The 27,183-nt window shown below is 52.2% G+C and overlaps 1 protein-coding gene across 9 annotated transcripts in view; it reads left to right on the top strand.

The window, feature by feature from the left end:
* Positions 1–27,183, top strand: part of Rph3al (rabphilin 3A like (without C2 domains)) — a 146,088-nt gene that overhangs the window by 63,249 nt on the left and 55,656 nt on the right. For all 9 annotated transcript variants that reach the window (XM_036196116.1, XM_036196111.1, XM_036196114.1 and 6 more), the window contains 3 exons: positions 729–838; positions 2,790–2,933; positions 5,317–5,446. In XM_036196116.1, the coding sequence (XP_036052009.1) occupies positions 762–838; positions 2,790–2,933; positions 5,317–5,446 (351 nt within the window). In that variant the 5' untranslated portion in view covers positions 729–761. The remainder of the gene's footprint in view (positions 1–728; positions 839–2,789; positions 2,934–5,316; positions 5,447–27,183) is intronic.

Below are 27,183 nucleotides of genomic sequence, written 5' to 3'. Positions count from 1 at the left end.
GTATGTTGAACCATCTGGTCGAGAGAAGGGTCCCTTCCCTGTAGGATTTTCAAGGATAGCCCTTGTGCACAATGACTTAAAATTATGCCTAGTGGAGGTGCTGGCTGTCACCCTATGCCTTGCCCTCTAAAGAACACCGTGGCTTTGGTAGGGACCTCTTAGGGAGTAGAGCACAGGGCTGTGAGCTGCCATTTTGGTCCAGTGAGGGAGGGGGAGAATCATGAGCTTGCTTCAGTGTCTTGCTATCTCCTTACGGGCCTGGCCTGTGCTCAGGGCGGCGGTGGTGTGTGGGAAAGGGCAGGGGGTGGGTGCCCTGGGTGAGTTGAAAGTTGCTGAGAGCATGCCTTCTCCTCACCCTTCTGATCCTCACCCTCTGATGTCCCAGATATATCCTCATAACACATGTGTACAAATATTCTTAGACACATTACTCCTAATAGCCCCGAAAGCAGGGACAATTAAAATATCCTTCATCAACTGATGTTGATGTGTGTGAGTTGAAAGTTGCCGAGGAGCATGCCTTCTCCTCACCCTTCTGATCCTCACCCTCTGATGTCACTTAGCTCTGGTCACTTAGCCACATGAAGCACCTAGCCACCCAGTCCAGGATTCCAGGGCTTTGGAAAAGGAGCTTGGAATGAAGCCTTGCTGGAGGAGAGAGAGACAGCAGGGACCCTGTCTGCCATCGGCTCCACAGCCGTTGACATGCTCTTTCCTCCTTCTTTCAGGTGTGACTTCCACCCTGGGCTGCTCTCCCAGCCATGGCCGACACCATCTTCAGCAGTGGAAATGATCAGTGGGTTTGCCCCAATGACCGGCAGCTGGCTCTTCGAGCCAAGTAAGTAGCTCTGTGGCCTGCTAGAGTGTGGGGTCCTGCCCCACCAGGAACTTAGGCCACCTCTGAAGAGGTGGCCTGGAACACTCTCGGCACCCTCTTTGCAGCCCATGTTTGCCCCACACTAGGGTGGCTCTTCCTTCTCCATCAGCTGCCTTCCTCCCAGGCTTTTGCAAGGTTTATTCCCAGGAAGAAAGTTTGGAGAGAGGTGCCCAGCAAATGCGCACCACTCTTGGCCCATGTTTATTTGTTATCCACTATGAACAACTAACTTGTCCCCATTTCTCAGACAAGGAAGGTGAGGCCTGACCTCCTTGCCCATATCGCTTGGGAATGGCTGGGTTGGGACCTACATCTGAGTTCAGCTGACTCCCAAACCTGTGCTCTATCACAACAATCCACAGGGAACAAGGCCTCCTCATTGCTGCTGTCACTGACTGTCATGGGGGACAGCACAGAGCACAGGCTTGTTCCCTGAATGTCCAGCTCCCTTTGGTAGAGACCACAGCATCTTCCCCTCACCCTCGGCAGGGTCTCTGTCCCTCTCTGGTTCCCTTGTGTCCCTTTGTGTGGGGGGTATGTGTGTCTTGATTTTCTTGTTGATCCTTAGCCTAGTGACCATTCAGTTCCAGCTGTGCACGCGCGCGCCCGCGCGCGCGCGCGCGCGCACACACACACACACACACACACACACACACTCTGTACCTGTGGCTGGGCCTTTCAGAAGCCAGTCTTGCCTCCGGTCTCTTTCAGCTCTGTGGTGGGTGCTGTTCCTGGCTCTGATAAGTCAGGAGCCTCCCCGCAGCTGTTAGACTGTGTCAGTACCAGAAGCCAGCATTTCCCAACTGGAACCGAGTTTAAGAAATTCACAATTAGACATTATGAGCCTGCGGGGGACAGAGACATCAAAGGCGGCTAGAAAAATTAATCTGAAGTGCTCAGGAACAGTGGTGTCACATGTGATGTGTGAGCATCTTTGCTCCACAGCTGACTCGTTCCCTCCATCTGGGTGCCTCAGCTCCCCCCTCCCACTCCGCCCCTGCAGGGAGAGGCTGGTCCTTCTTACCGTCTCCTCTGATGCCAGGCCAATGAGGTGACCTGCCAGGCAGGGCACATGTTGCTGGGAGACCTCAGCTCTTGTATTATGTCCCTTGGCCCTCCCATGTCCCCCTCATTTTCTACTTCAGCTCTTGTTCAGCAGTTGCTAAGAGCTGTCATAGCCTTTCAGAAAAGCCAGTGTGAGTATCTCCTCCCAGGTGAAGGACAGGACAGTGTGTCTCAAGGACAGTAGCCCAGACACCCCACTGCAGAGCAGGGAGTTGAGTCCAGTGAACCCCCTAGAGAACCTGGAGAGTGTTCCAACCCACACTCTTCCTACCAGGCAACCAGATGTCACTGAACATTCCTGAACTCATTGCAATTAAAGCAGAAGTGTCAAGAGGTGACACTTATATGGATGCTTAGGGATGTGCGTTCTTTTAATGCAATGATTAGCAGTGGGGTGGGGGTGGGGTTCTAACTGGATCCTGGACCAAGAGAGACTTCCTTTTGAGTATGATGCTTCTGTTGACCAAACGAAGTAAATGTTATGAGGAACTATGGGGAAAGTTCCAAGCATAAGAAGTAGAATATGCAAAGGTCCTGAGGTAGAAGGAACATGGCATAAAGAGAGGCCCTGACGGGAGGCTGGTATGGCTTGAGTGCAGAGTGTGTGTGGGGGGGGTGTTACACAGTGTAAAAGGCAAGGAGGGGGCTGGGACCAGACAGGATAGGGACTGGTCCTCCAAGACTCCCCTAGTAGACAGGGAAACAGTGGTTCCCACATTGCCTCCTAGCAAAGTTGACACCCGTAATGGGCACACATCCACACACCATTCTCATGGGGGCTTCGTGGGTACACTGGGGTACTCTGTAGTGGGCAGCCTTACCTCCAGCAGTACTGTTCTCTCCCAAGGCTGCAGACAGGCTGGTCTGTGCACACATACCAGACAGAGAAGCAAAGGAGGAACCAGTGTCTGAGCCCCGGCGAGCTGGAGGTCATCCTGCAGGTCATCCAGAGAGCAGAGCGGCTGGACATCCTGGAGCAGCAGAGGATTGGGTGAGCCAGTCAGCAGCAGCTCCAGAAAGTCAGGGTGCTGAGCAGGGAGGGGGCCGGGAGGGGTGCTGGTCAGCCACAGTCAGCTTCTCATCTGAGCCCCCCTGGAATGTAGACAGCTGGGAGTTGGAGATTGTACTGATCCAGGCCCCCAGGGGTGTGGGAATGAGCCCAGGAACGAGCATTTTGAATTTGGTCTTTGTGTACCCCCCCTGCCAGCTGCAGCTCAGCCAAGAGATGGACTCAAATGGAGGCTGATGATTGACTCGCCCCACTGTGGCCCCAGCAGGAGGCGCCCTCCAGGGTGTTCTCAGCTTCTCCCCTGGCCTCTGACACCCAGGACTGGGTCATCCAAGGTTCTGGTGTGCCTTTTTATTGCTGTTTGACTCGGAAGAGCTCGGGCAGGAACGTGCCATTGCCCTCTGCTGCTTTGGGCAGGAGCTCGGTTTGCTCTGATCTTGTTATTTTTCTGTTCATCTTTTTCCATTAGTTCCATGATCATTTTTAAAAATCAGACACAGTAGAAAGGCAGCTTCAGAAGGCGGCGGTCCCACTAGAAAAATGACTGCCGTGTCAACGGCCTCTTGTATGAGCCTCAATCACACAGACGGGTCATTAGCGTGTCAGTACAAACAGGGCTGACGTCAGAATGGCTGGGTCTTTTTTTTTTTTTTCATCTAACCTAGCCTCTTACAGATCTCTTCCCCAAGGGTCCTGCCGGGCTCTAGGCTAGCAATGAATGCTAGTGATTGACCACCCCCACCTCTATCCCCACTCCATTTCAGGGCTCCATGCTCCCCCCAGGACGATGAGCAGGGAGTGGGTTGCAGGAGCTCACACAGGCTCGCCTGTGCTGTGGAAGCTCTTTTGGATGCTCTCAGCCAGCAGGTTGCTGTCTGGACCTCCACAGTGTTGCCTCAGGAAGTCCCACCTGGGGCCTGGGGCCACCCCAAGTGCTAAGCTGCAGGGCGTAAGACCCAGAGGCAATACTGCAGATGGATTGTTGACATGGAGGAAGTGTGTCCTCTTCATGAGGCATGGAAACAGAACACACGCTGACAAGAGGGTTCCCGAGAGCAAATGGGTCGTGCCAGGCTAGAACTGGGTTTGCCCCCCAAGGCCCTACAGGTCCCTAGATGGACAACAGTGCCAATATATGGAAACCAGGGGTGCTCAGTGTGGGTCATGCAGATGGAAGTGGCCTCACTGATGCGCTAGATGTCCCTTGTCCCCCTTAGCAACATCCTGTCACCTCAAGAAAGTACTGGCCAGTGGTGAGGGGGGCCTGTACCAGGCAGGTTTGGAAGTGGACTGTGGCTCCTCTTCTTGGGGGCTTCATGACCCAGCATGTCGTCCCCTCAGCTCCAGTCTTCTCTAAAACAGGAAGTGTCCTTTCCTCCCCCTGGAGCCAGGGGTGACCACCAGAGGCTTCAATGTGGCCGTGTACTAGTCTGCATCCATTCAAGAGTTTCCACTGAGCATCCACTGGGTACCAGACATAGGGTGGCTGACAAGTCAAACAGTTCCATGGAGGCTGTAGTTACATAGCAAGAGGTGGGTAGAGGGAGGGGGAGGGTGTCTGTGGTGCAGGGCACCTGTGCAGGCTCAGCTGGGCTCCTGGGTGTTCAGCATCCAGCAGTTTCAAAGAAAAAGTTGTTTGGGTTTTTTTTTTTTTCCTCTTCTGCTACAGCTTCTCACCCACCCAGGTGCTCTGACCCAAAGTCTACTATCCCTCCCATACCCGGCCTTCACTACTACCCTCTGGGATGCAGCTCGAGGCCTCCAACCCTCAAACCTTCTTTTGAGAGAAGCTCGGATCTCCTCCTTTCCACTCTCTTCCTCATTATCCCAGATTGCCACAGGAGCTTAGAAAAAAGCCACTTGGATCAAATCACCTTCAAACTCTTCAGTGGCTTCAAATGGAAACCAAACTCCAGCCTGTGGCCTGCAAATCCCCAGGGATCTGCCTTAGCCGCCCCCTGCCTGCCCTTCTCTGGCTCATGGACTATTTCTCAGCCCTCTGTGTTTTCAAAGTGCTTTCCCTGGCCTCCATCTACTGTGCCTCTGGCCCCTCATCTGTTCCTTCTTGTTCTCTCACACTTGACTTGTTTTCTTGCTTATGAATCCCATCCCCCACCCCCACCCCCGCCTTGTTGGACCTAAGTTCCAGGAGGGCCGGGGCCGTGTGTGTTATCTGGCCCATTTACCGCCATATTCCCAGTGTCCTGCACATCCTAGGTGCTCAGTTAATGGCAAGTTAATGAGAGACTGGGAGTTAGCCAGGGGAAGGAGCATATGCTCAGACTCCATCAGCAGCTGTGCCCACGCAGTCCTCAGGCTAAGGACAGGAAGCAGGGTCCTTCTGACTCTGTGTCCTATACTGCAGGCGTCTGGTGGAGCGGTTGGAGACGATGCAGCGGAACGTGATGGGCAATGGCCTCTCCCAATGTCTGCTCTGCGGGGAGGTACTGGGCTTCCTGGGCAGCGCCTCTGTCTTCTGCAAAGACTGCAGGAAGGTAAGCCCTGCTCTAGCCTTGCCAATCAGCTCCCCAGCACAGGTCAGCTCTGCCACCCCATGGCTTTGCATCCCAGTTTCCAAGACAGTGTGTGCATGTGTGTGTGCACGTGTACATTTATGTATGTGGTGATATTGTTTGCTGTTTGGCAAGAAGGGCCTGAAGATTGCATGGCATGGCTTCTAGAGATAGCTCTGAGAAGGAGAGTGCGAGCCTGGGTGTAAATCCTGCTCTTAGACCAACCATTCAACCTCAGGAAATTGGTCTGGTATCTCATGTCTCATTTTCTCAATCTGGAAAATAGGGGCAACTATCACATTTACTCCAGGATCAGATACATTAAATGCAAAACTCATAAAGCCTTACCTAGTGTCGGGCAGTGGTGGTGGTGGTGCACACTTTTAATTCTAACACTAGGGAGGTGGATCTCTGAGTTCAAGGCCAACCTGGTCTACAGAGTGAGTTCCAGGACAGCCAGGGCTACACAGAGAAACCTTGGCTCAAAGCAAAACAAAGCAAAATGACCCACACCCCCCCCCAAAAAACCTTACTTAGCACATAGGCGCTCAGTAAATTTAAGGGAGTACTGTTTCCTCGGGACTGAGTCGCGCTGGCCTGGCTTCCTTTCTGACAGTCTGCTCTCTTGATGCTGCCGAGAAAGGCCTTCCCAAGATCAAGTGGATTTTCTCCTTTTCTTGTACTAAACTGTGCCACAAGTTAAATTATTTCATAATGAGCCCACGACTTTTTTAATAGTTGACTTTAGTTTATTATTTCCCAGGGAATAATGTACCTTCCGATGTTCGCATTTATTTAGACTCAGTTTTACTCGCTGTCATATGAAACTCTTCTGGATTCTTCCTCTTCCAGCTACAACTGCACTGTATAGTAATTAGCGTGCAATTCCCCTTCGATGCCTCCCTGGTCAGAGACACCATTGCCCCGACGCCTGTTTGGTTTTACCCTAGTTTTGCTGGAACCCATCCTCGAGATGCTCCCACATGTCAGTCATTGTTTTAAGCTTGGAGTTCTTTAGCATTATTAATTTTATTTATATCTTATGTGTATTTGTGTTTTCACTGCATCTATGTCTGTGAGGGTATTGGATCCCCTGGAACTTACAGACAGTCGTGAGCTGCCATGTGGGTGCTGGGAATTGAACCTGGGTCCTCTGGAAGAGCAGACAGTGCTCTTAATCACTGAGCCGGCTCTCTAGCCCCAAACCTTGGAGTTCTTAAAGTGAACAAGACAGAGGGGAAAGAATCTTCTTAAGATGACAAAAGATGACAAGCTGTAGTCAACTAGAATGGTTTCAGGGATTAATCAATCCTGGGGTGGGTGGGGAGCACCAAGAAGACAGCAGAGGTGGACACACCGTAGCAGTAAACGTGGACTTGAAACATGAAGGCTTTGCAGCCTGGACAAGGGCATCGGCAACGGCATTCCAAAGCTAACCGTGGAAGAGGTTAATATACCCAGTGAATCGGTGGGAAAGCCCGGACCTGGAGACACAGTCTTCCCACTCTGAGTCTAAAGGGTATGGACTGATCGTCCAAGCACAGCCGAGGGGTGATGGAGACCTGGAGGGTGTGCTGGTTCCTCTTTCACTCAGAACTAGAGACTGCATATGTGGTGGTTGTGGGAACCTGGGAATGCTTTGCTCCCAGGAATGGGACCAGGTGGGTGATGTTTTTGACGTCAGCCTTCTGCCCCTTTGGCCCCAGCAGTTTCCTATTTCTCCACCTCACAACTACTCTGAAGACTCCGGGCTTGTGTGACTGTGACAGGCAGTGCCCTATCTCCTCCCCCAGGGAACGTCCCAGCCTCTTCCACAAAGTGAGCTGCTGCCCCAGTTTTTAAAGAGTTAATGCCAGCTGCTCCTCAGAGAGCCATTGCCTAGGCAACGGACTGTCCCAGGGGAGGGCCTCAGCTGGAAGAGGGCTGTGGGAGAAATGTTCTCCCTGAATCCCCTCCCCCAGTGCCCTGGGGCTGGGCTGGTCGCTGGTTGGAGGGCATTTCCGTGGTGTGTCTTACTCTGCCAGTGGGAGAGAGACTGAGTGCTGGTCTGGCAGAAATTTGTTCAGGGTAAAGGTGGGGGGGGGGTGGCTAGTAGATTGAGGGCATTGAGAGGTTTGGGTGGGTGGGGGGTTCTTACATCCTCAAGAAGACTGGGTTATCCGTTTATAGGTAACCATTCTTTATTTAATTTTTGAGTTTTCAAGACAGGGTTTCTCTGCATAGCTCTGGTTGTCCTAGAACTCTCTCTGTAGCCTAGGCTGGCCTCGAACTCACAGAGATCCACCTGGCTCTGCCTCCCGAGTGCTGGGATTGGAGGGGTGCACCAGCACACCCAGCTTGCCATTTTTTAGATAGTAGAGGTTCCACCATGTGCAGGCTGGTTCCAGGAGGTAGGCAAGACCCTCACTGTCCCTGAAGCTGTTTTCCCAGGATCGAAGAAAAGATACAACAAACAAATCTTAAGGAAGTAAACACAAGCTAACGCCAGGAAGACCGAGGGGTCTGCGGAGTGAGACAGTGATGTGACATTGGCTGCTAAGGGGATGCTTCTCTGAACTGAGCCTGGACACAAACAAGAGCCAGTCCTGGGAGGATCTGATGGACAGACGTTCTGGGCAGAGGGAGCTGCAGGCACACAGATTCTGGGATAGAACTAGCTGGGCTTAAGGAGCTAATAAAAGTATCTGGAACAGACTGGGCAGTGGTGGCGCACGCCTTTAATCCCAGTGCTTGGGAGGCAGAGCCAGGTGGATCTCTGTGAGTTCAAGGCCAGCATGGGCTACAGAGCTACACACAGCAAAACTCTGTCTGGCAGGGAGGTGGGGGGTGGAAAGGATCTGGAACAGAGTGTCGAGGGATGAGCTTGGGCCAGGTCCCATAGAGCTTCATAACTCAAGGTCAGGAGCTGGAATTCTATTACGTATTTAAGAGGAGGAAGCTGAGTATTGAGCATGGCATGGAGTACTGAGAAGGCTGGGACACGGTCTGTTTTAAGTGTCTTGGGTGTTTCGCCCTAATGTGTGTGTTTGTGCACTCCGTGAGTGCAAGTACTGTGCAGGCCGGAAGAGGGCAGAAGACCCTCTGGAGCTGGAGTGACAGGTGTGCGCCACCATAGAGTTGCTGGGACTTGAACCCTGGTCCTGTGGAAGAGCAGCCAGTGCTCTTCACCACTGAACCAGCTCTCCAGCCCCTGCTGTGTGGTTTTAAGGGACGGCTCTAGCAGCTTAAGGCCGAAAAGACTGCAGGGAGACACAGAGCACAGAGTGCAAGCTTGGGGGCAAGCTTGGTGGTGATGGCTGCCATTGAGGAGTGATGGGCTTAGGCAGAAGGTATCATGGGGATGGAGGCCCTTCCTTAACAGAGCATCAGTGTCCTTGGTGTACTCTAAACAGATGAGGAAGAATTAGTTCTGAATGAGGGCTCTCTGATGGAAAGAAGGCCAGAATGAGAGGCCACTTGGGCTACCCTATGTCCAGAATTGCCAGTTTGCTGTCCCCACACCAGCCCTGGACAGTGCCTAGGACTCCTGACTGACGGGGTGTGGCCATGGGGGAGGACTTCTCTTTCTTCTTTTTTCCTCATAGCTGTAGCTCCAGCTTGGGCTGTGTTTCCAGCCTGGCTGACATGGAGTGGTCTAACGCTCGTTCACTGCTCTGGGACTTTGTTTCTTTATCTGTAAGACAAGGTCACAACGCAGCCATTGGCACCAGGTGCGTGTGAGGTGTGGATTAGCTGATGCAGGGAAGCCCTTCACAGTCTGGTCCATCACTAGCACCTAGCAAAGATGGGGGACCCTGTCACTGTCACTGAGCCTCCCCAGGTGCTCGCTGCCACAGAGCATGGCCCTGACCTTTGTGGGTCACAGAGACACGGCGACACCGCAGATCCGTCAGCCAGGATTCTGCACCTTAACAACAGACCTTTATTTCCCCATGGCTCGGAGGACTGGGAAGTCCAAGGCAATTCAGTCTTCCTGGCCTGCCAGACGGATGGCTTCTCCCATGTCCTCACATGGCACCAGGCAGGAGTCCTGATGTCTCTTTCTCTACAAACATTAATCATATCAGATACAGCCTCACACTCACAGTCTCGTTTAACCTTAATTCTTTCTTTCAGGGTAGCCTTTCTCCCGGTAGAGTTGCAATGGGAGTTGGGGTTCAACAGTGGAATTTTGAGGAACCCAGTTCAGTCGATTGTACCCTATGTTTTCCTTATTAGAATCCATGCTATGGTTTAGTCTTGTTTCTTTTGCTTTCTTTCTTTCTTTTTTTGTTTTTGTTTTTGTTTTTGTTTGTTTGTTTGTTTTGTTTTGTTTTTCGAGACAGAGTTTCTCTGTGTAGCTTTGCGCCTTTCCTGGATCTCGCTCTGTAGACCAGGCTGTCCTCGAACTCACAGAGGTCTGCCTGCATCTGCCTCCCAAGTGCTGGGATTAAGGGCGTGCGCCACCACCGCCTGGCTTCTTTTTCTTTCTTTCTTTCTTTTTTTTTTAAAGATGGAGTCTCAATATGTAGGCCATGGCGGCCTCACACTCAAACCCTTCTGTCTCTAGCTTTAGAGTGCTGAGATTCCGGACGGTACCACCGTGCCTAGAAGGACTGGTGCTTTCCCGAGCTTTGTGTTGAAGCTTTCATCATTAGCCTCTTTCCAAAGTTTAGGGAACTGAATAGAGGGCTTGGATACCTTTGCAGTCCTCAATATTAGTGTCGAGCTGGCAGGGACCCCTTTTAGTGTGCTGGTGCCAGTGAGTCGTACAGCACCCAGGAACAGTCTCTGTGGTACTCGGGGGTGGGATGAGAGGAATCTATAAGAAAGGGAATTCTTCTCTCAAGCCCTGACTGCCAAGGTTAGTGGGCAGTACTCTAGAGTGATGCCCATATCAGTGACATCCCACGGCTGTTGGGGACCTAGGGTTCTTGAAATTTAGCAGCCAGGAGAGCTGTCTGGAGGAGCCAGTCTCCTAAGACCAAAAGGTGTGTGTGTTCGGGCCAGCTGAAGAGAATAGATGCTGGTGAGATCCTGGCATTGGAAGTGTCCAAACCAGACCTCTTGGGGGAGGACAGGTCCTCAGGTGCTCCTGGGGACACTGATGCCCCTCCAGCAAGGTCTCTGACAGTGTTCAGCAGCCACAAGCTAATGAACATACAGGTGGGGGGCCCAGCAGCCCTGGAGCTATGGTCCTCTAATTGGGCCTGCACACACACTCACATGCTGGCTGCCTGGCCTCATTTCCCTGGCTGTAGTGGGAAGGGAGAGGGGCTGGCTGGTTAATTAAAGAGGCCTGGTACTCTTAATTGCCTACGATCTGAGTCAACCAGCCTTCTGCCTAATTGAGAGGCCAGCTTTCTGGCCACAGGAGGCTATGCCTGGCTGCAGGATGGCCATCTGAGCCCAGGACAGTTCTGTCACCAGTCTGAGGAAGCAGTTGGAGCTTTCCCTGGTCTCAGCCAAATGAATCTCACAGTATGGGCCCAGGAGAGGCAGCCTGACATAACCTAGAACATGTGTGCCGAGTCCTGGTAGCAGTCTGAGGTTAGCCTGCATTTTTTCTTTAGTCCCTTAGCAAAAGTTTCCATGGGGTCATCATGGCCTCAGCCCATCATGGGGGAAACACTGTAAGGCAGAGCGTGGCTTACCCCTGATCCCTCCTGCCACAGACTCCACACCATTTTGATCTAAGGAGGATCTGTGTCTCGTTGCCGAGACTGGCCATAACCATCCCAGACTGGATAGAGGTTGTGGCATGTGCCCTGAGCCCGAGACTCCTCCATTCTGTTCAGGGTGAGGGACTTGTGGCTGCTGAGCAAGGGAAGAGTAGATGGCACTTCTTTGTCACTCTCCTGCCTGCCACTAGCCTGGACAATCTGAGGAAGCGAGTCCCTCCCTCCCTCCCTCCTCCTCACCATTGCACACCTGTTCCTGGCCCTCCTCTCTTAGATCCCTAGGTAGGTTTCCCATCTGCTGGTGTAGCACTTCCTATAAAGTCTGCTGACTCTGAGCAGGGACTGGGGGGCCTCTGTGGAGATTTGGGAGTCCTCCCCAGTTAGTCCTCAAAGAGCACCTCCTGAAGGTGAAGACACCAGAGGAGTCAAAGAATTCAGGTGCTGGTTATTCAAAGTGTGGACTGAGGACCAGAGGCACAGACATCCCTCAGTGCTTACCAGATGTGCAAGCCCCCTTTTCTCCCCTGAGCCAGAATCTGCATTTCAACAGATTGGTTAGGCATGATATCCCATACCACAGCATGTGCCTGTTGGAATTCCTGTCCTTTATGAAGGGACTAACCTTGTGAGGTGTCCATTTGATCATACTTTGCTGACCTGTTCATCTGTGATGGACACTTGGGAGGCTCCCATGTTTTGCAAGCGATGTGGCTGGTAGGCGCTTGTGCAGATCTGAGATCCCACTTCCAAGTCCCTGGGAGTATCTACCCAACAGTGGCATTGCTGCATCCCACCACCGTTCAGCGATGGCTTTGTGAGAAGTCACCATACTGCTCTGCACAGTGGCTCAATGATTTTACATCCTGCCACCAATGTATAAGAATTAGGAAGTGGCCATTTTTTTTTTACAGGGAATTGGGGGTGTCCCTTTCCAAGCCTGATGTTAAGCAGCTCGGCCCCTGGTGTGGAGGGGGAGAGAGCATAGAAGCAGCTGCCAGCCACCTTGAGTGACAGCATATTCATCCCAGTTGCCTCAAATTGGCCTCGCTGTGTCTTTCTCTTCCTCGGCCTAATTCAATGTGGAAGACGTGTGTTTGTGCCTTATTACAAAGATGGATTCTTTTATTTGGCCACTGATGTTTCCTAAATTCCCAGAAAAAGTCACTTAATTCCTCTGCCCTGAGGGGCCGCTCTGGCTGCTTGCCTGTCGCCAAGGCTATTTGGCAGGAATTGACTTGGCTCCTGTCATTGGGATCAGAGGATTGGACCAGACACCAAGCTGCATCTTGGAACATCCACCTCGCCTGGGGTTGGCAAGCAGAACATCTCCATTAACAGGCACCCGTCTTGCCTGGTGCCTGCAGCCAGGCTTTTCTTCCCCTAAATATAGGAACTGCCAGTCAGTGCAGTTCAGAGCCTATTCTGTTCACCCTGTCATGCCACCAGCACACTGCTGACCTTCTGCTTGGGGTCATCTGGATAGAAGAAGGTGGGCTATGGCCCACTTGGCCAGTTAATGCCCATAGCTCAGTGGATTGACTCTCCATCCCTGGCCTGTGCGTCAGTTCTGCAACTCTACACATTGTACCTATCTGACTTCCAGGGGAGAGATGGGGATGCCAGGCCTGGCTGCACCCCCTCCCGCCCTCCAGATCTCATAGGGAAAAGGGAGAGCTGTAGGGAGGAAGGTAAAAGGAGCCCCGGAATAGATAACAGGAAGGAGCTGAGCAGCCTCCACTCATGGGGAGCAGTGCTGGAAAGAATAGCAAGGTGCCCGACGGGGCAGGCATGGCTCTGGAGAGGCACAGGGCTGCTGCTGGGTACTCGGTGCAGTTGATGGTTTGGGTAAATGGGAGACTGAGGTTGGAGGAGAGAGGAAGGGGATCTGGAGGGGGCGGCGATCTGAAAACAGAGGGAAGGGCCCGGCCGGGGCATCTGCATTTGTTCCTGCATCATTAGAGCCACCCAAGGGGGCTGAGCAGTTCTGAGGTCCACACACACCTCTCTGGGAGATTTGGGGGTGTGTGGTGCATGGGCGGGACCACCAGGATAGACAGACCCTCAGAAGCAAGGAAAAAAAACAATGAAGCAAGTTCAAGTTACTGTGGGTTGGGGGTGTGGCTCAACTGGCAGAGTTCTTGACTGGTATGCCCAGCATGGCACAAAAGTTGGCATGGTGGTGCTCTCCCCAAGGTCATCTTCAACTGTATGGCAAGTTCAAGGCCAGTCTGGGTTCCGTAAGACCCTGTGACAGCTGCCTCCATGCCAGGCCTCCTTACCCACTTTATCAGCGGAGCTGCCTTGGGAGCCGGCTAGCCATACTTTTCAGGTGAGGAAAGGGATGCTAAGTGGAGGCTGGAGTCCTCCTCCAGGTCTTAATGGCCTCACCCAACAGGCTGTGTCTGAGCACAGGTGCCTGGCATGAAAAGGCCAGGGCAGGAGGAGCAGGTGAGGGGTGAGGCCTGGCAGCTGACATTTTCATGACCTAATAGCTCAAGGTATCCAGCTGTTTACGATGTCAGCTTCTCTACCCAGTAAGCGAGCCAGGACCAGTCTCGGGCACCTCTTGTGTGTGGCCGTGTCACCCAGGTTGGGGATGAAGCAAAATTGAGAAGGGACCACCCTGTGACCCCACAAAGCTATCCAGTGGGGCATGAGGAATAGAGAGGAGCATGAACAGAGAACAGGAGCTGAGCCGCCGCCTCTGCCTAGCTCCTCAGCACCCGCGAGCCATCTTCCACAGCAGAGCATAGGCTGCCCCAGGCTTGGCCACCAAGACCTAAGAGCAGGCACTTACCCTAGCCTGAGCTCTCAGCCTAAGCCCCAACCACACCAGTACCTATACTACAGCTTCAACTTTGTTTCTGAAACTGTGGCACCTACCACCTCCCTGGTCTTACACCAGTTGCTCTGGCGTCGGCTGTGAACAGCCTGGTGGACCTAGTCCTCCCCATGCCAGGGACCAACAGCTGGTAGCACTCAATCAGAGGTCCTTCTTGCTTTGGACAATCTGTGAGCTAGAGTGGATTTTATAAGAATTGAAAACAAATACAATGAGAAGCTTGTGGCGGGTGAAAACGGTAGGAATTTTGAATTCAACATCCAATGCATTGTCCTGTCTATATTTGCATATTGTCCTTGGCCACAGTACTTCCTGGCCCTCCCTTTTTTAGCCCAGGGCACCTGATGGCTCCAGAGGGTAAGAAGGGGGCTTGGTGGGAGTACTTACCCAGCATGAGACCCTGGGCTTCATCACCAGTACTACAGAAATCAGACAAAAAGGATGTGGAAAGGGAGGAGACATCTTCTCCTGGTTATGTCACTGGTGGGGACTAGGCAAGCGGAGCAAGGTCGGTAGTTGAGCCCCAGCAACTTAAAAACTCAGCAAGGTGGTGCTTGAGATTTGTGTTTTCCTGGATTAACTTATTATGCAGGGCATGGGATGCAAGACCTCAAGCGTGCTAGACAAGTCTTCTGTCACTGAGTACACTCCTAGCTATCTCTTCCTGGAATCTTAAAAGATAATGCTCCTGCCTAGGGGTTTAGGGCACTGGATTCTTATATTTCTTATGTTCTCCTGTCGCGATGTTCTCACCTGGAAATTGGGGATAATCAAGGTTCTTGCCTTGGAGTAGTTATGGAGGTTGAAATGAGCTAGGCATGTGTTATGCTCCTAGAGATGGTATCTCATGCACAGCAACTGCTGGAGAAATGTAAAGCATTTATATAGATGTAGGTAAAATATTTACCCAGCCCTGACCCTGGGTGATTTTCCTTCCAAACCTTCTTTCACGTCCAAGTGTTTGCAGATGTATATACTATATGTATACTGTGATTGGGGGTGGGGGCATGGTTCTTAAGATAGGGTCTTGCAAAGTAACCCTGGCTGGCCTGAAACTTACTGTGTAGCTGAGGATGGCCTTGATTTCTAATCTTCCCACCTTCACCTTCACTACGGGCCTTTGCCTGCTCTACCCCTGTCTATTTTCTTGATGAGACTAAATATATTCCCCATTCTATAATTTCCTTTGTTTATATTTTTGCTTCATACCACATAAGAATCAGCAAACCCTCCCCCCCCACACACACACATGCAAAAAACTATCCAATTCTGGTTTTAGGAACTATGTGATAATATACGGGAATTTTACATACGTCTCTGTAGCTACTCCTTCCTAGGCTACTCATAGCCTGCTGGGGCCAGGGCTGAAGTGTGGTGAATAGATGCCCGCTTCCTTAGATGGCAGACATCTCCCATCCTGTCCCCTTCGTCTACCTCTCTCCTGGGACCCACAGGCCTCTGCAGCTTGCTTTCTGCCCACTGCCGACACATATGTACCCACCCATGTCTGAAATTCAGGTGTCACAGTTTAAGTTTATTTCTAGAAGGCTCCTTGGTCCTTCTGTGGGGTGGGTGGGTACCTCATTGCCTAAGTCCATCTGCATCTGCCCTCCTGCACCCACAACTACTAGGCCACATCGAGTCACAGCACTGTCCCTTCTATGTGACCTTGCATAAAAAAATCCCCCCTACACACACACACACACACACACACACACACACACACACACACGTCATCCCTCCACCTCACTTTAGGACTACTGTGACAGGAGAGGGTTGGACCAGACAGTATCATATGCTGTTTGGGCAGATTCATCCTGTGAGGCTCAGGCCCACCCTGTTACCATCCACAGGTTGGAAATCTGTGTGACAGGTGCAGCTGGGAGCTGAAGCACACTTCTACTACACCTCTGCACCCCCGAGTGTTCTTCTGGAGCATCAAAGCCGCTCTAGTTCATTCCCTAGGCCCTGGGCTCGGGTTGTGACTCGTGTCCTTGGGTCAGGAGGAAGCCCACATAGGTTGGTCTGTACTCTGAGAGTCCCTCTGTCCCTTGACATTGCTGAGAAGTCCTGAGTCCCCACAACCCACCACCATCACATGACTGGCAAAAGGCAGTGTTTAGACCATTTTCCAGATGGAGAAATGGAGGCTTGGAGATACGGCTCATTCATGGTGGCTCAGCTCAGTTCAGACGTTGCCTCCATTCCTGTGGTAAGGGGAGAGAGCAGAAGGCATGCAGAAGACCTCTAAAAGAAGGAGATATGGGTGCCACCTTGTAGATGGGGCTCCCCAATGCCGGAAGCGACCACAACGCCCATGGCAGATTGTAGAGTAGGGAGTGGCACCCAACAATGGATCCCTAAGGCAGTGCCTCTTACAAAGCAGCCTTGCCCTGGTTTGCCAAGTCTGCCCTGGTTTGTCATGATCTGGAAGTGTCTGGACAGACACAGAGACACTGCAGGGGTCTGGTTTGAGTCATCCTGAGGCTTAGGCCCTCAGCGAGTGGATAAGAGTTCCTATAGCCCAAGGGTGGGAAGCAGACCTGCCTGGGCTCTATGGGCTTGCCCAGGCTGGGTCACAGTGACCCCACCCCACCCCCGTGTCCACCACCCAGCTGTGGCAGTCTGGGCTCCTTCCTGCGGGGGTCTGGTGGATAGAGTCCTGTAAGACTTCCGCAGCAGGAAGAGCCCATTGACCAATCTATTTAGCGGCTCTTAGCAGAGGTAATTCTGCGCATTCGCTTGTCCTCTGCTGTGGTAAATAGCAGATAATGACATTTCCAGTCCACGGTGTGGCTCAGCGCCACACACTGCACCTCCCCGGCGGCTCTGCCAGCTGCCACGCTCCGGCAGGCCTGCAATGCTTCCTCGCTCTCCCATTGCCCCTTTATTTCTGGAGACTTCTCCCGATGCCTGTGAGCTGCTCACTGGCCACAGCTCACACTGTGTTTAGCCAGTTCTTCTGCACCCCAGGGGGCAACCAGGGCAGCTCTGCTGACGGGGAGCCCAGGCTGAGGAGAGAGCTGGTTCTCCTCCCTGTACCACCCCCTCCCGCCTGAAAAATCAGACAAGATGGGGTGCATTCAGAGTGGTAGAGCTGGAGACCCCAGCCTCAAATAAAAAAACCAAAGCCAAGCCTGAAGACATAACTCGATGGTAGACTGCTCTTCTAGCATGAAGGAGGCCCTGGTTTCCATCCCTAACCCCACCTAAAAACAAAGAATTAGGGCTTTGTAAGATCCTTTGGGGGGTTCTGTAGCCCCTTTCCTTTGAAACTCCTCCCTTTTATTCGCCTCTGATGAGAAGGATGTTTCTTCCCATGGATGCAGATGGAGAATCTGAGGCTGAGTGGGGTGATAAGCTGGACTTTCCCTTCTGAGAAACCGCATTCCAATGCGGACAGGAGTATAGTTTGTTCTCTAGCATCTGAGACCCAAGCAGCTGGGTCCAGGGAAGGGGTCGCATTGCTGCAGAGGGTCCCCGTTCCAGTTTCTAATCACCAGTTCTTCATGCTCCCCTGCCCACTCCCTCCCTGCTCCTGCCCTCTCACATCTTGCTCTGCCCGCAACACTGTCCCCATGGCTCTGAAGTCTTCAGTGGCTCCCTACTGCTTACAGGATGAAGTCCAAATGCCTCCACATGGTGTCAGGGCCTCCAGTTCCTTCCAGGCTGCAGTATGTTGACTTTCCCAGCATAATTGGCACTCACTCCACACAGGGGGCCTGTCTCCACCTGACCCTGATTGTCATTGTTTCCATGGAGCTCTAGGCCTGCCATCACCAGGGTCCCTAATTAGCCATTAGTGCCTTTGCCCAAAGATTGTTAGAAGCTCTGGGATGTTTGTCTAGTCTGCTGGATTTTTCAAGTGAAAACAAAACAGTTCCAGAAAGGTACCCACTGGTGGTGTCCACAGAGCTGGAAAGAGCTAGAAGAGAAAGGTTAATGTAATCCCTGGAGACCAGAGGGGCCCTTGTTCCTCTAGGACAGGCAGAGCTGACAAAGTAGAGATGCCGTGCTGGAACCTGGGGACTAGGCCTAGGGACAACCTACTAACTTTGGCCAGGGGTCTGTGTTGACTTTGTTTCTAGGGGTGCTTTGACCCACCACCACACCAAATCTTCTGCCTCCTTACTCTGCTCTCTGCGGCCCCACCTCTCAGGTCCAGCAGGTCTAGCGCTTCCTGTGTCCAGCAATAGTGGCCCTTCCCATTTTGGCATTGTCCATCTTGTCAGTTGCATCCTGTTTCCTCAAGTCTGGGACCCCCTCCTCCCGCCTCAAGCCCCCCTCCTGACCAGCTGTCTGCTGGTGTCCGGTGAGCCTCTGGAAGCAAGGCTGAGCTGTGCCTTCTCTCATCCCACCTGCATCTGGCCCTGCCACCAAGCTTTCTGCCACCTCGTCCTGATCCCTAGGGCGCTCTTACCCTAGGGTCTGCCTGTAGCTGGCTCTTACTGTTTTCTTCCCTCACATACGCATTTATTGAGCACCTAAGGCCCTGGCTGGGCTCTGGAAATAGGCAGCCAATGCCTGGTCCCTCACCACAGTCTGTTCTGTGAATCAATAGTGCAATGCACTCTCCAATAATGGAAGGATGCTGAGCCCAAGGCCTCCCCACCTCTCGGAGTTGGGATACATCGCAGTACTGAGTGTGAACCCTTGCACCAGTGTCTGCAGCTGTGACCTTTCTCCCAGACCTTCCCTATGTAGTTGTGAGGGATAGCTCCTCTAAGGAATTCCAGAGATGAAGACCAAAATACCAAAGCCCACCCCCTACCTCCTTCCTCCACCAGCCCCTGTCCTGTGGGCCAGGTCTCTGAATTAGCCTTGCTTGCCTTCCTACCTTCTAAACCCATTCTACAAGTATCTGGCAATGTTCTGGATGACAGCTACATTCACCACGATACATCAACATACCCTGGGAATGTTCTGGAGAAAGAACTTCTACTAAGAATACAAAGGGCATATTAGCTGGAAGAGTGATTATTGAGTCTCTGAAATCGCACCTCCTTAAATGCCCCACAATCCACCGAAGGCGCAGGCATAGAGCAAATTCCACCCTGTAGAATCTTGTGTTTAGCACTCAATCTCCCCTCCCCTGCCAGGCAACCCTGTTCCAGGCTCCTGCTCAACACTGGAAGTTAAATCTGAAAAATGTGGGCTGGGAACATGGCTCAGGAATAGAGAGAGACTTGCCTAGCATATGAAAGACCTTGGTTTGATTCCCCAGAACTCACAGAAGCCACGGTCCCAGAGGGAGTTGATCACAGAAGAGACACCAGTGTGTGACATGGTCAGCAATGCTCTAGTGATGGCCTCATACCTGAAAGGGGACCAGGGAAGACACTAGTCCCTCTTGGGGGAGCCCAAGGAAGGAGTCACTGAGGAGGAGACTCGTGGATGTGTCTTATGGATATGAAGATATTTGCCAGACATGAGGCTCGGCCCAGGCAAAAACCTTGGAGACAGGAGAGTAGCCGTAGTGGCAGGGGCAGAGAGTAAAACATGAGGCTGGTGTGATGGGCTAGTGAGCTGAGGGTACGGCAAGGCTGCAGAGAGAGAGCAGGACCACTCAGGGAGTCTGTCTGTCCTCCCCTAACCCCTGCCCCAGCCATGTCCATAAGTCTCTCTCCCCAGTAGCCTGTGGACCTCACTGTCCCTACTGCTTAATCCAGAGCCTCAGTGTCATTGTCCCTGATCTCAGCTGACATTGTTATCCAAGTTCTAGATATGAGGTAGTGAGAACTAACAGCGACTCCTCCGCCACCCTCCCACGAAGACCAGGAGCCTTCCAAAAGCAAGACTGGACGTCTCTGTTTTAGGGATCAGGCTCCAGAATGAGGGGAAAAAAAAAACAAAGATGATTCCCATAATGTGTGGGCATCAGCTGGGCAGCAGATTTTCTAGTTGGGAGGACTCCAGTTCAGTCAGGTTCCACAGGTCGGGGCTCAGTTCCCCAAGGCTCTACCCCACTTCAGATAGATGCTGGCTGGAAGTCCCTCTTGTGGAATGCCAGGCCAGCAGCTCAGAGTTCAGGGAAATGGACTTCCTGGCTTGTTAGAAAGGATGCAGATGAAAAGGTGTAGGGGAAAAGTGCAGGACTTCTTTGTAGTGACCTGTGTGTGTCCCGCTATCCTGAAGCCTAGAACCCACCCTCTGCTTTCTATGGAGGCTGAGATGACTGACCCACATTGTTAGCCATGACACCTGACACAATTGTCAGCTCTTTCCTCTCCTCTGAGGTGGAGGGGTGGGGACACAGTCCCAACCCTCTAACCATGCTCTGGTCTTTTTGATGACCAGCCCATTCCTGAGCTGTCTTAGAAGTCACCAGCCATGTCTTTAGCATATGAAAAGATTTTTTTCTTTCATTTCCTTTTTTCTTGTTACATAGCCCAGACTGTACTCTTGCTTCAGCCTCCCCAGTGCTGGGATTATGTGTGGGTGTGCCCCCATGCCCAGCTTCAAAAGCTGTTCTTGGGCTGCAGTGGTAGCTCAGTGGGGAAAAGCCTTTGCTGTGCAAGCCTGAAAGTCTGAAAGTCTAGCTCCCCAGATACAATAGTCCATGCTCATCATCCCAGTGCACCTACGGCAAGATGGGTGGTGCCTCTTAGAAAGAGATTGCCTGCAGGGAACCAGGGCCTGAGGCAGGACTGGCCATGTGTAGGGATCACATCCCTGTCGCGGCCAGTGTCTGTCTGGGAAGTTTATCTTCAAGGGATAGCTCTATCCACCGTGTTCCCTGACCCCCTAAGAACCAATGACATCCATTTCTGAGCCTAGAAGCATCTAGAGCTCAGGTAAGAGGCAAGATTGATTGGGAGGGGGCTTTACCCTGCCCTTCCTAACCCGTGTGACCCTGACAAATATCCCAGCACCTAGACATCCATGCTACAGTGTTGAGTTGGGTCTAGTAAAAAGCACAGTTTATACAAGTACCTGCCCCCCACCTACACCCACTCTCCACACATGCTGTTCCCAGCGCTGGATCAAGTCGGGGCTTTGCACATGTTACTCTACCACTGAGCTGCACCCCCAAACCCACCAGGGTCTCAGGGTCCCAATCTAGTTCTGCCCTCCCCTCCATGTGTGAACTTGGCTGAGCAGCCCAGCGTCTGGGAGGGAGGGGGCCTTCAGCTCCTCATCTGTGATAGTCAGATCATTAAAGCCTCCCTGGCTGAGTTGCTGTGAATAGTCACTAAGATTAAATTTGATAATGATAATGTATGCTGGGCACTGAACGTGGCGCCAGGCATGGAATACGTGCTCAATAAATGGTGGCTATTATCGTTGTTAGGAGTTGTAACTCTATGTAACCACACAGCAGGGAGCGAGACTGATGTGAATCGGTTTCCTCCATCACCCAGCCCTTCCCCTACCCTCACTGCCTCCAGGCCTGAAAGTGATTTGATGTGCAAAGGTGAAACTCTGGTTGAAGAGTAGCTTGTTACTGCTGGTCCCCAAGGGTGGCCGACCTGAGCCTTAGTCCTCTAGTGATACAGACAGGGTATGTGTGATTCGGGTCCGAAAAGTTCTACATGCCTAGGCTGGCAAGTTGGGTATAGAAGCAAGAAGTGGCCTTTGGAGCTGGAAGGAGCTGATGAGGAGGCCTCTAGGAAGGCTTTAACTTAGCCAGACTGGTTGGTATGCAGTGTGGGGGCAGGGAACAGGGGTGTGCAGTGTGGGGCCAGGGAACAGGGGTGTGCAGTGTGGGGCCAGGGAACAGGGGTGTGCAGTGTGGGGCCAGGGAACAGGGGTGTGCAGTGTGGGGCCAGGGAACAGGGGTATGCAGTGTGGGGGCAGGGAACAGGAGTGTGCAGTGTGGCGGCAGGGAACAGGGGTGTGCAGTGTGGGGCCAGGGAACAGGGGTGTGCAGTGTGGGGCCAGGGAACAGAGGTGTGCAGTGTGGGGCCAGGGAACAGGGGTGTGCAGTGTGGGGCAGGGAACAGGGGTGTGCAGTGTGGGGCAGGGAACAGGGGTGTGCAGTGTGGGGCAGGGAACAGGGGTGTGCAGTGAGTCAGGCCCAAAGGAGTCTGGGAAGGTTGTTTTCAGGAATCCAGGGCGGCATGGTCCTGTGCATCTATGTCAGTTTCCAGCCCTTGCCCACCCCTGGGGAGTCAGTGTCATCCATTGCCTCCCCCCTCTAAGCACCATGAGACTCGGGTGTATCCCCTTCAATGTCTGAAGCACACAAGTCCCCCCACCAGCTCTTTACCAGGAACTACTGAGCCCTTATTCCTTCCTGAAGGCTCTGGAACAGTACTGTTGAACTGTTCAATCCCCAAGTGGACTCCCTGTCAGTAAATATAGGGACCTTCCATATTCGTTTTCAATGCTATTTGAAATTTTAAAATACCATTGTTTGATAATGATATCAAACCTGCCCCACACTGCACACCCCTGTTCCCTGCCCCCTCACTGCACATTCCCTGCCCCCTCACTGCACATTCCCTGTCCCCACACTGCACATCCCTGTTCCCTGCCCCACACTGCACACCCCTGTTCCCTGTCCCCATACTGCACACCCCTGTTCCCTGCCCTACACTGCACACCCCTGTTCCCTCTCTCACTGTCCCCACTCTGCACACCCCCTGATTCTGTGGCCCACCAAAAAGAAGCCAGAAACCCCAAATTTAGTCTTTGAGCCTGGAATGGGATGAGGAGGTTCACTGGGACCAGAAAGGGTTAAAAAGAGGGCATGCTGAGCACTGTCCTTGGTACCCACCCTGGCCAAATCAGTCAGGGCCTTAGTCTCAATGTCTTGATCAGATGCTCACCACAGAGCCACACAGACACAGAAACAACCCAAAGCCGAATCTGGCCATGATTTCTTAGTATGGGCTGTGTGAATAATAATCAAGAGCTGGCACTGTTGCCTTTTTTAACCCTCTCCTCTGCTGGGGACACCGTGGTAGGTGAGTGGCAGGTGGAGGGAGGCGGGCTTTGGAAGCCTAGTCCTAAAATCAGCAGGGTGGTGTCTGTTCATCAGGAGAGGTAGGGTGGGGGCAGGGGGAGCTGGCACAGGTCTGGTTGGTTGCACGTGGTCCCTACCTTATGGGTGGCACAGATGGAGGGGAGCCTGCCTGGCCGATTCTCCTGGCTGAGAGGGCATGGAACTACAGGTTGAACCCCTAGCGGGCCATCAGGTGGGAAACCTCCTGCAGGAGTGCTTCACTGCCTCCTGGCTTCTGTCTTAGTCCAGGCAGTGATGGCTGTGTCCCTTTGGGCCCTGTTTGTGACAGCATTTGAAGGTGGTCAGGATAAGGTCTGGAACTTAGGTTCCTTTAGCTATGTCCTGGTGAGTGGGAAAAACTAGGATGGGCCCCCTCCCATGTGAGGCTCGACCTTATTTGTACCTCTGGATGAGGTGTGGGGTCCCGGGAGTCAGCCCTGTCTTAATACTAGGTGGAGAAGGTAGAGTTGGGTCCATGTAGTGGGAAAAGTGCCCTGACAAAATAGTCCTGGCAGCTGCAGGCAAAAACAACATCTATCTCAGACAGAACCAAGTTCACATTCTTGCTCCCCATGGCTAAGTTATTCAGATTATCCCTGGGTCATAAGACAGGACCCCAAATCCCTACTTCACAGAGATACTCTGAAAATTAAATGAGTCTACATAAAGCAGTACCCTGAGTGCCCGGCACAGTATAAGCACCACATAAAGTGTTTAAATATTTATACCACGTACATCAAGATCTGAACTGGATGTGTTAGGTTGCTTGGCAGTGGAGCCTGGGGTCCTAATACTGAATCTATGGCAACAAGACTGTTCCAGCTCTTCTGCCTAACAAGGCTGGTGGTGGAGCTGCAGGCAGCTGGGATCAAGCAAGGCTGAGCCTGCAATCAGTGGGGTTGGTGACCCAGTGTTACCGCCTGGCCTGGCTCTTCGTTTGACCCAGTTAACCAGTAAGCCAGTCAGCCTCACCCTGGCCTGCACAAGTTCAGATCTGATGAAGTAAAGGGTGAGCTTTTCCCAAAGTGTTCAACATGTTTGTTTTTTGAGACAGGGTTTCTCTGTGTAGCCCTGGCTGTCCTGGAACTCACTTTATAGGACAGGCTGTCCTGGAACTCAAAGATCTGCTTGCTTCTGCCTCCTGAGTGCTGGGATTAAAGGTGTGCTCCACCTCTGCCTGGCTAGCATAGACTTCTTTTAAATAGGAATTCTGGGGTTAGGGATGCCACTCGGTGATAGAGCACTTACCGCTATAGCATGCATGAGGTCCTGGACCCCATCCACAGCACAGAAGGAAGGGAGGGAGGGATGAGGGAGGCAAGGGGGGAGGAATGGAGAAGAATTCTGCTTATCTTGGTGCTGGGGATTGAAATCAGTGTCACACATGCTAGGCTCTGCCACGTAACTGTAGCCCAAGCCCTACTGCTTATATAGAGCCTGTAAAATGGCTCCATAGATAAAGGCATCTGCCACCATGCCTGATGACCCATGTTTGGTTCATAGAACCCACATAGTAGAAGCAAAGAACTGACTCCCACAAGCTGTCCCCTGACCTTCACACCTGTGCTGGGTGGCTCACATGTGTGTGCACACACGCACACGAATGTGTATGTGCATGTATACACACACACAATGTAAAATAAAATAGATTTTGACTTAGCACTGTTTGATTTACGTTTTGGCTGATACCTTCCCAGAAGTCTTCTGTGTGTAGATAGACTTCTGAATCCATTTCACCCACATAACATATTTATACGTTAGCTTGCCTACATCAGGCTATGCCGCCCGTTTACAAGCTATTTTTTAACTTATTTTGTGTGCCATCCCATTTCATCACCTACACAGCTTCGTCAGTGTTTTGTCACCTTTTCTGTTGCCATCATCATTTTCAATACTGACATGGCTTTCCCCCAGAGCACACTAGGACTTAGTCATCTTTTGTGGCTTAGCTTTTCAAGCATCAGGCACAGCATGTGGGGTGGTGAGTGGCACACTTGGAGGCTCACACTTCATGTGGCCTGTCCACGTGCTGAGGCCACATTGTGTGGCTACTGCTCTGGCCTGCTTCACTGTGGTGTGTGGACAGGCCTGTCCATGTCACCTGTAGCATAGCTCCTACATAGAAACTGTCTCATTCATTGGCTTCAATACACTGGATCTTTTGAGAAATGACTGTGACCCTTTTTTCTTACGTGTGTGTGTGGGGGGTGGTGGTGATGCTTATATATGTGGGGGTGCACTTTGTACCACAGCATGTGTGTGGAAGTCAGAGAGCAATTCTCAGGAAGTGGTTCTCTCTTTCCACTGTGTGGGTTCTGGGAGTACAGAACTCAGGACGTCAGGTTTAGTAGCAAGTGCCTTTACCTACCCTACCTACCCAACCACTGTATCATCCCATCCCAAGTGGTTTTCCTTATTTATAAACACCTCCATTGGAAGGGGTACCACCATGTCTCTTTGTCCTCAGAATGTCTAAAACAACACCTATATGCAATAGTAATCGTCCACTGACACACCAAATACTTCTCAATACACTATTCTGAGCAGTTTGTCCCATAGTCCCAACTGCTCTTGAGGCTGACATAGGAGAGATTTGGAAACAGCCTGGGCAACCAAGCAAGACCTCTAATAAGTAAATAAATAAACGCTGGCTGTCATGACTGTCATTTCAACAGCACAGTTTAGGTTGCTCGGCCCTCCTGGTATGGCCTCAGGTGATCTCACCTCCTGGGTTGATGAAGTACCACAAGCATGAGTCTCCATGTGGTGACGGACAGTCCTTAGAAGTCCCAGGCCCTTCCTTCCAGGTGTGTGCGGCCATTTGCCCCCTTCTAAATGGTTCCAGACAGCTGTCCTGAGTCCTGGGCCTGTTCTTGGGGCAGTTTCCTCTCCTTCCCAGCCCCTCACTCTGAGCAGCTGGGAGAGCACCCAGTACAGTACTGTGGGATTGCTGGGTCAGGACATCTGATGAGAACTCACAGGAACCTAGGCAAAGGCACCAGGATTTTGATCTTCCCGGCTTTAAGAACCTTTTTAATTTTTAATTTTATTTTTATTTTTTTGAGACAGGGTCTCGTGTAGCCTGAGTTATCTTACCATGTAGTTGAGGATGGTCCTAAAGTCTCAATCCTCCTGCCTCTGCCTCTGCCTCCCCAGTGCTGAAATTACAGGAATGTTCCACCACCCCTGGTGTGTGCAACACTGGGGGTGGAATCCAAGGCTCCAGGGTGATGGGCAAGCTCTCTGTCGATTGAGCTCAATGCCTGTCCCTTGAAGGCTCTTTTGCCAGGCTCACTTTAGTACTACTGCAACCTAGAAGATGAGATGTGGTCTCCCTTGGAATATGCCAAAGTGCCGGGATGCAGGACACAGAAACACACATGTGGCAGCATGAGCCAGGTCCATGCCAGTGGTGTTGAGGAGTGGGACCCTGGGGGGTCCAAGATTTGGTCTGGGAAGGGGACAAGTGGCATTGGCTTCCTGGGCATAACTGAAGTGTGAGTATTAGGAGGACATTTGGGGGGACACTGATCCAGCCTCAGAACAGATAATTATGCACATAGGCAGCCTACAGGATGTGCCATGGGAGTACTCTTGTGAAGTAAGGTGGGGAGCTCTGCTGCCTGCCCTAGCAAAGGATGCTCTCTGTCATTTCTTCTGAGGCCTGCCCTACGGGATTCATGCTTCATCCCTGAAGAACAAACCCCTCTCCACAGCCAGCGGGGCCACCTCCTCTGGAGACCCCACACTGTGTACGCCTTTTCCAGTCTGACCCGCCCCCCCCACGGTCCCACTCCTCAACACCACTGGGCATGGACCTGGCTCACGCTGCCACATGTGTGTTTCTGTGTCCTGCATCCCGGCACTTTGGCATATTCCATCTCATCTTCTAGGTTGCAGTAGTACTAAAGGGAGCTCCCGTTTGCTCCTTCGTGTTTTCTGCAGATAGTCATGGGCACTGGGAAGAGTAAAGCAGTCTGGCAGGGGTGTGTGGTGGGGACAGTGATGGTAGCACATCACACACAGCAGAGGACAAACACATGACCTTGACCGAGGGAGGAAGAGGCAAGTGCCCGCAGTGGGGTTTCTACTGGGGAAGGCAGCAGAGAAGCCTGCCTGGACATACAGGCCAGGGAGGAAGACCACATGGTCAGAGGCATCCCAGTCAAGGCCACAGCACGTAGGAAGATCCCGGGGCAGGGGCAGAGCAAGGACGAGGCACTGAGGGAAGGCCTGTGTGGCTGATGTGCATCGTGAAGAGAGCAAGGCT

This window comes from Onychomys torridus, chromosome 8, assembly GCF_903995425.1.
Source record: "Onychomys torridus chromosome 8, mOncTor1.1, whole genome shotgun sequence".
Taxonomy (NCBI): Eukaryota; Metazoa; Chordata; class Mammalia; order Rodentia; family Cricetidae; genus Onychomys; species Onychomys torridus.
The sequence above is the reverse complement of the archived record's forward strand: the minus strand, read 5'-3'. Positions and strand labels throughout refer to the sequence as shown.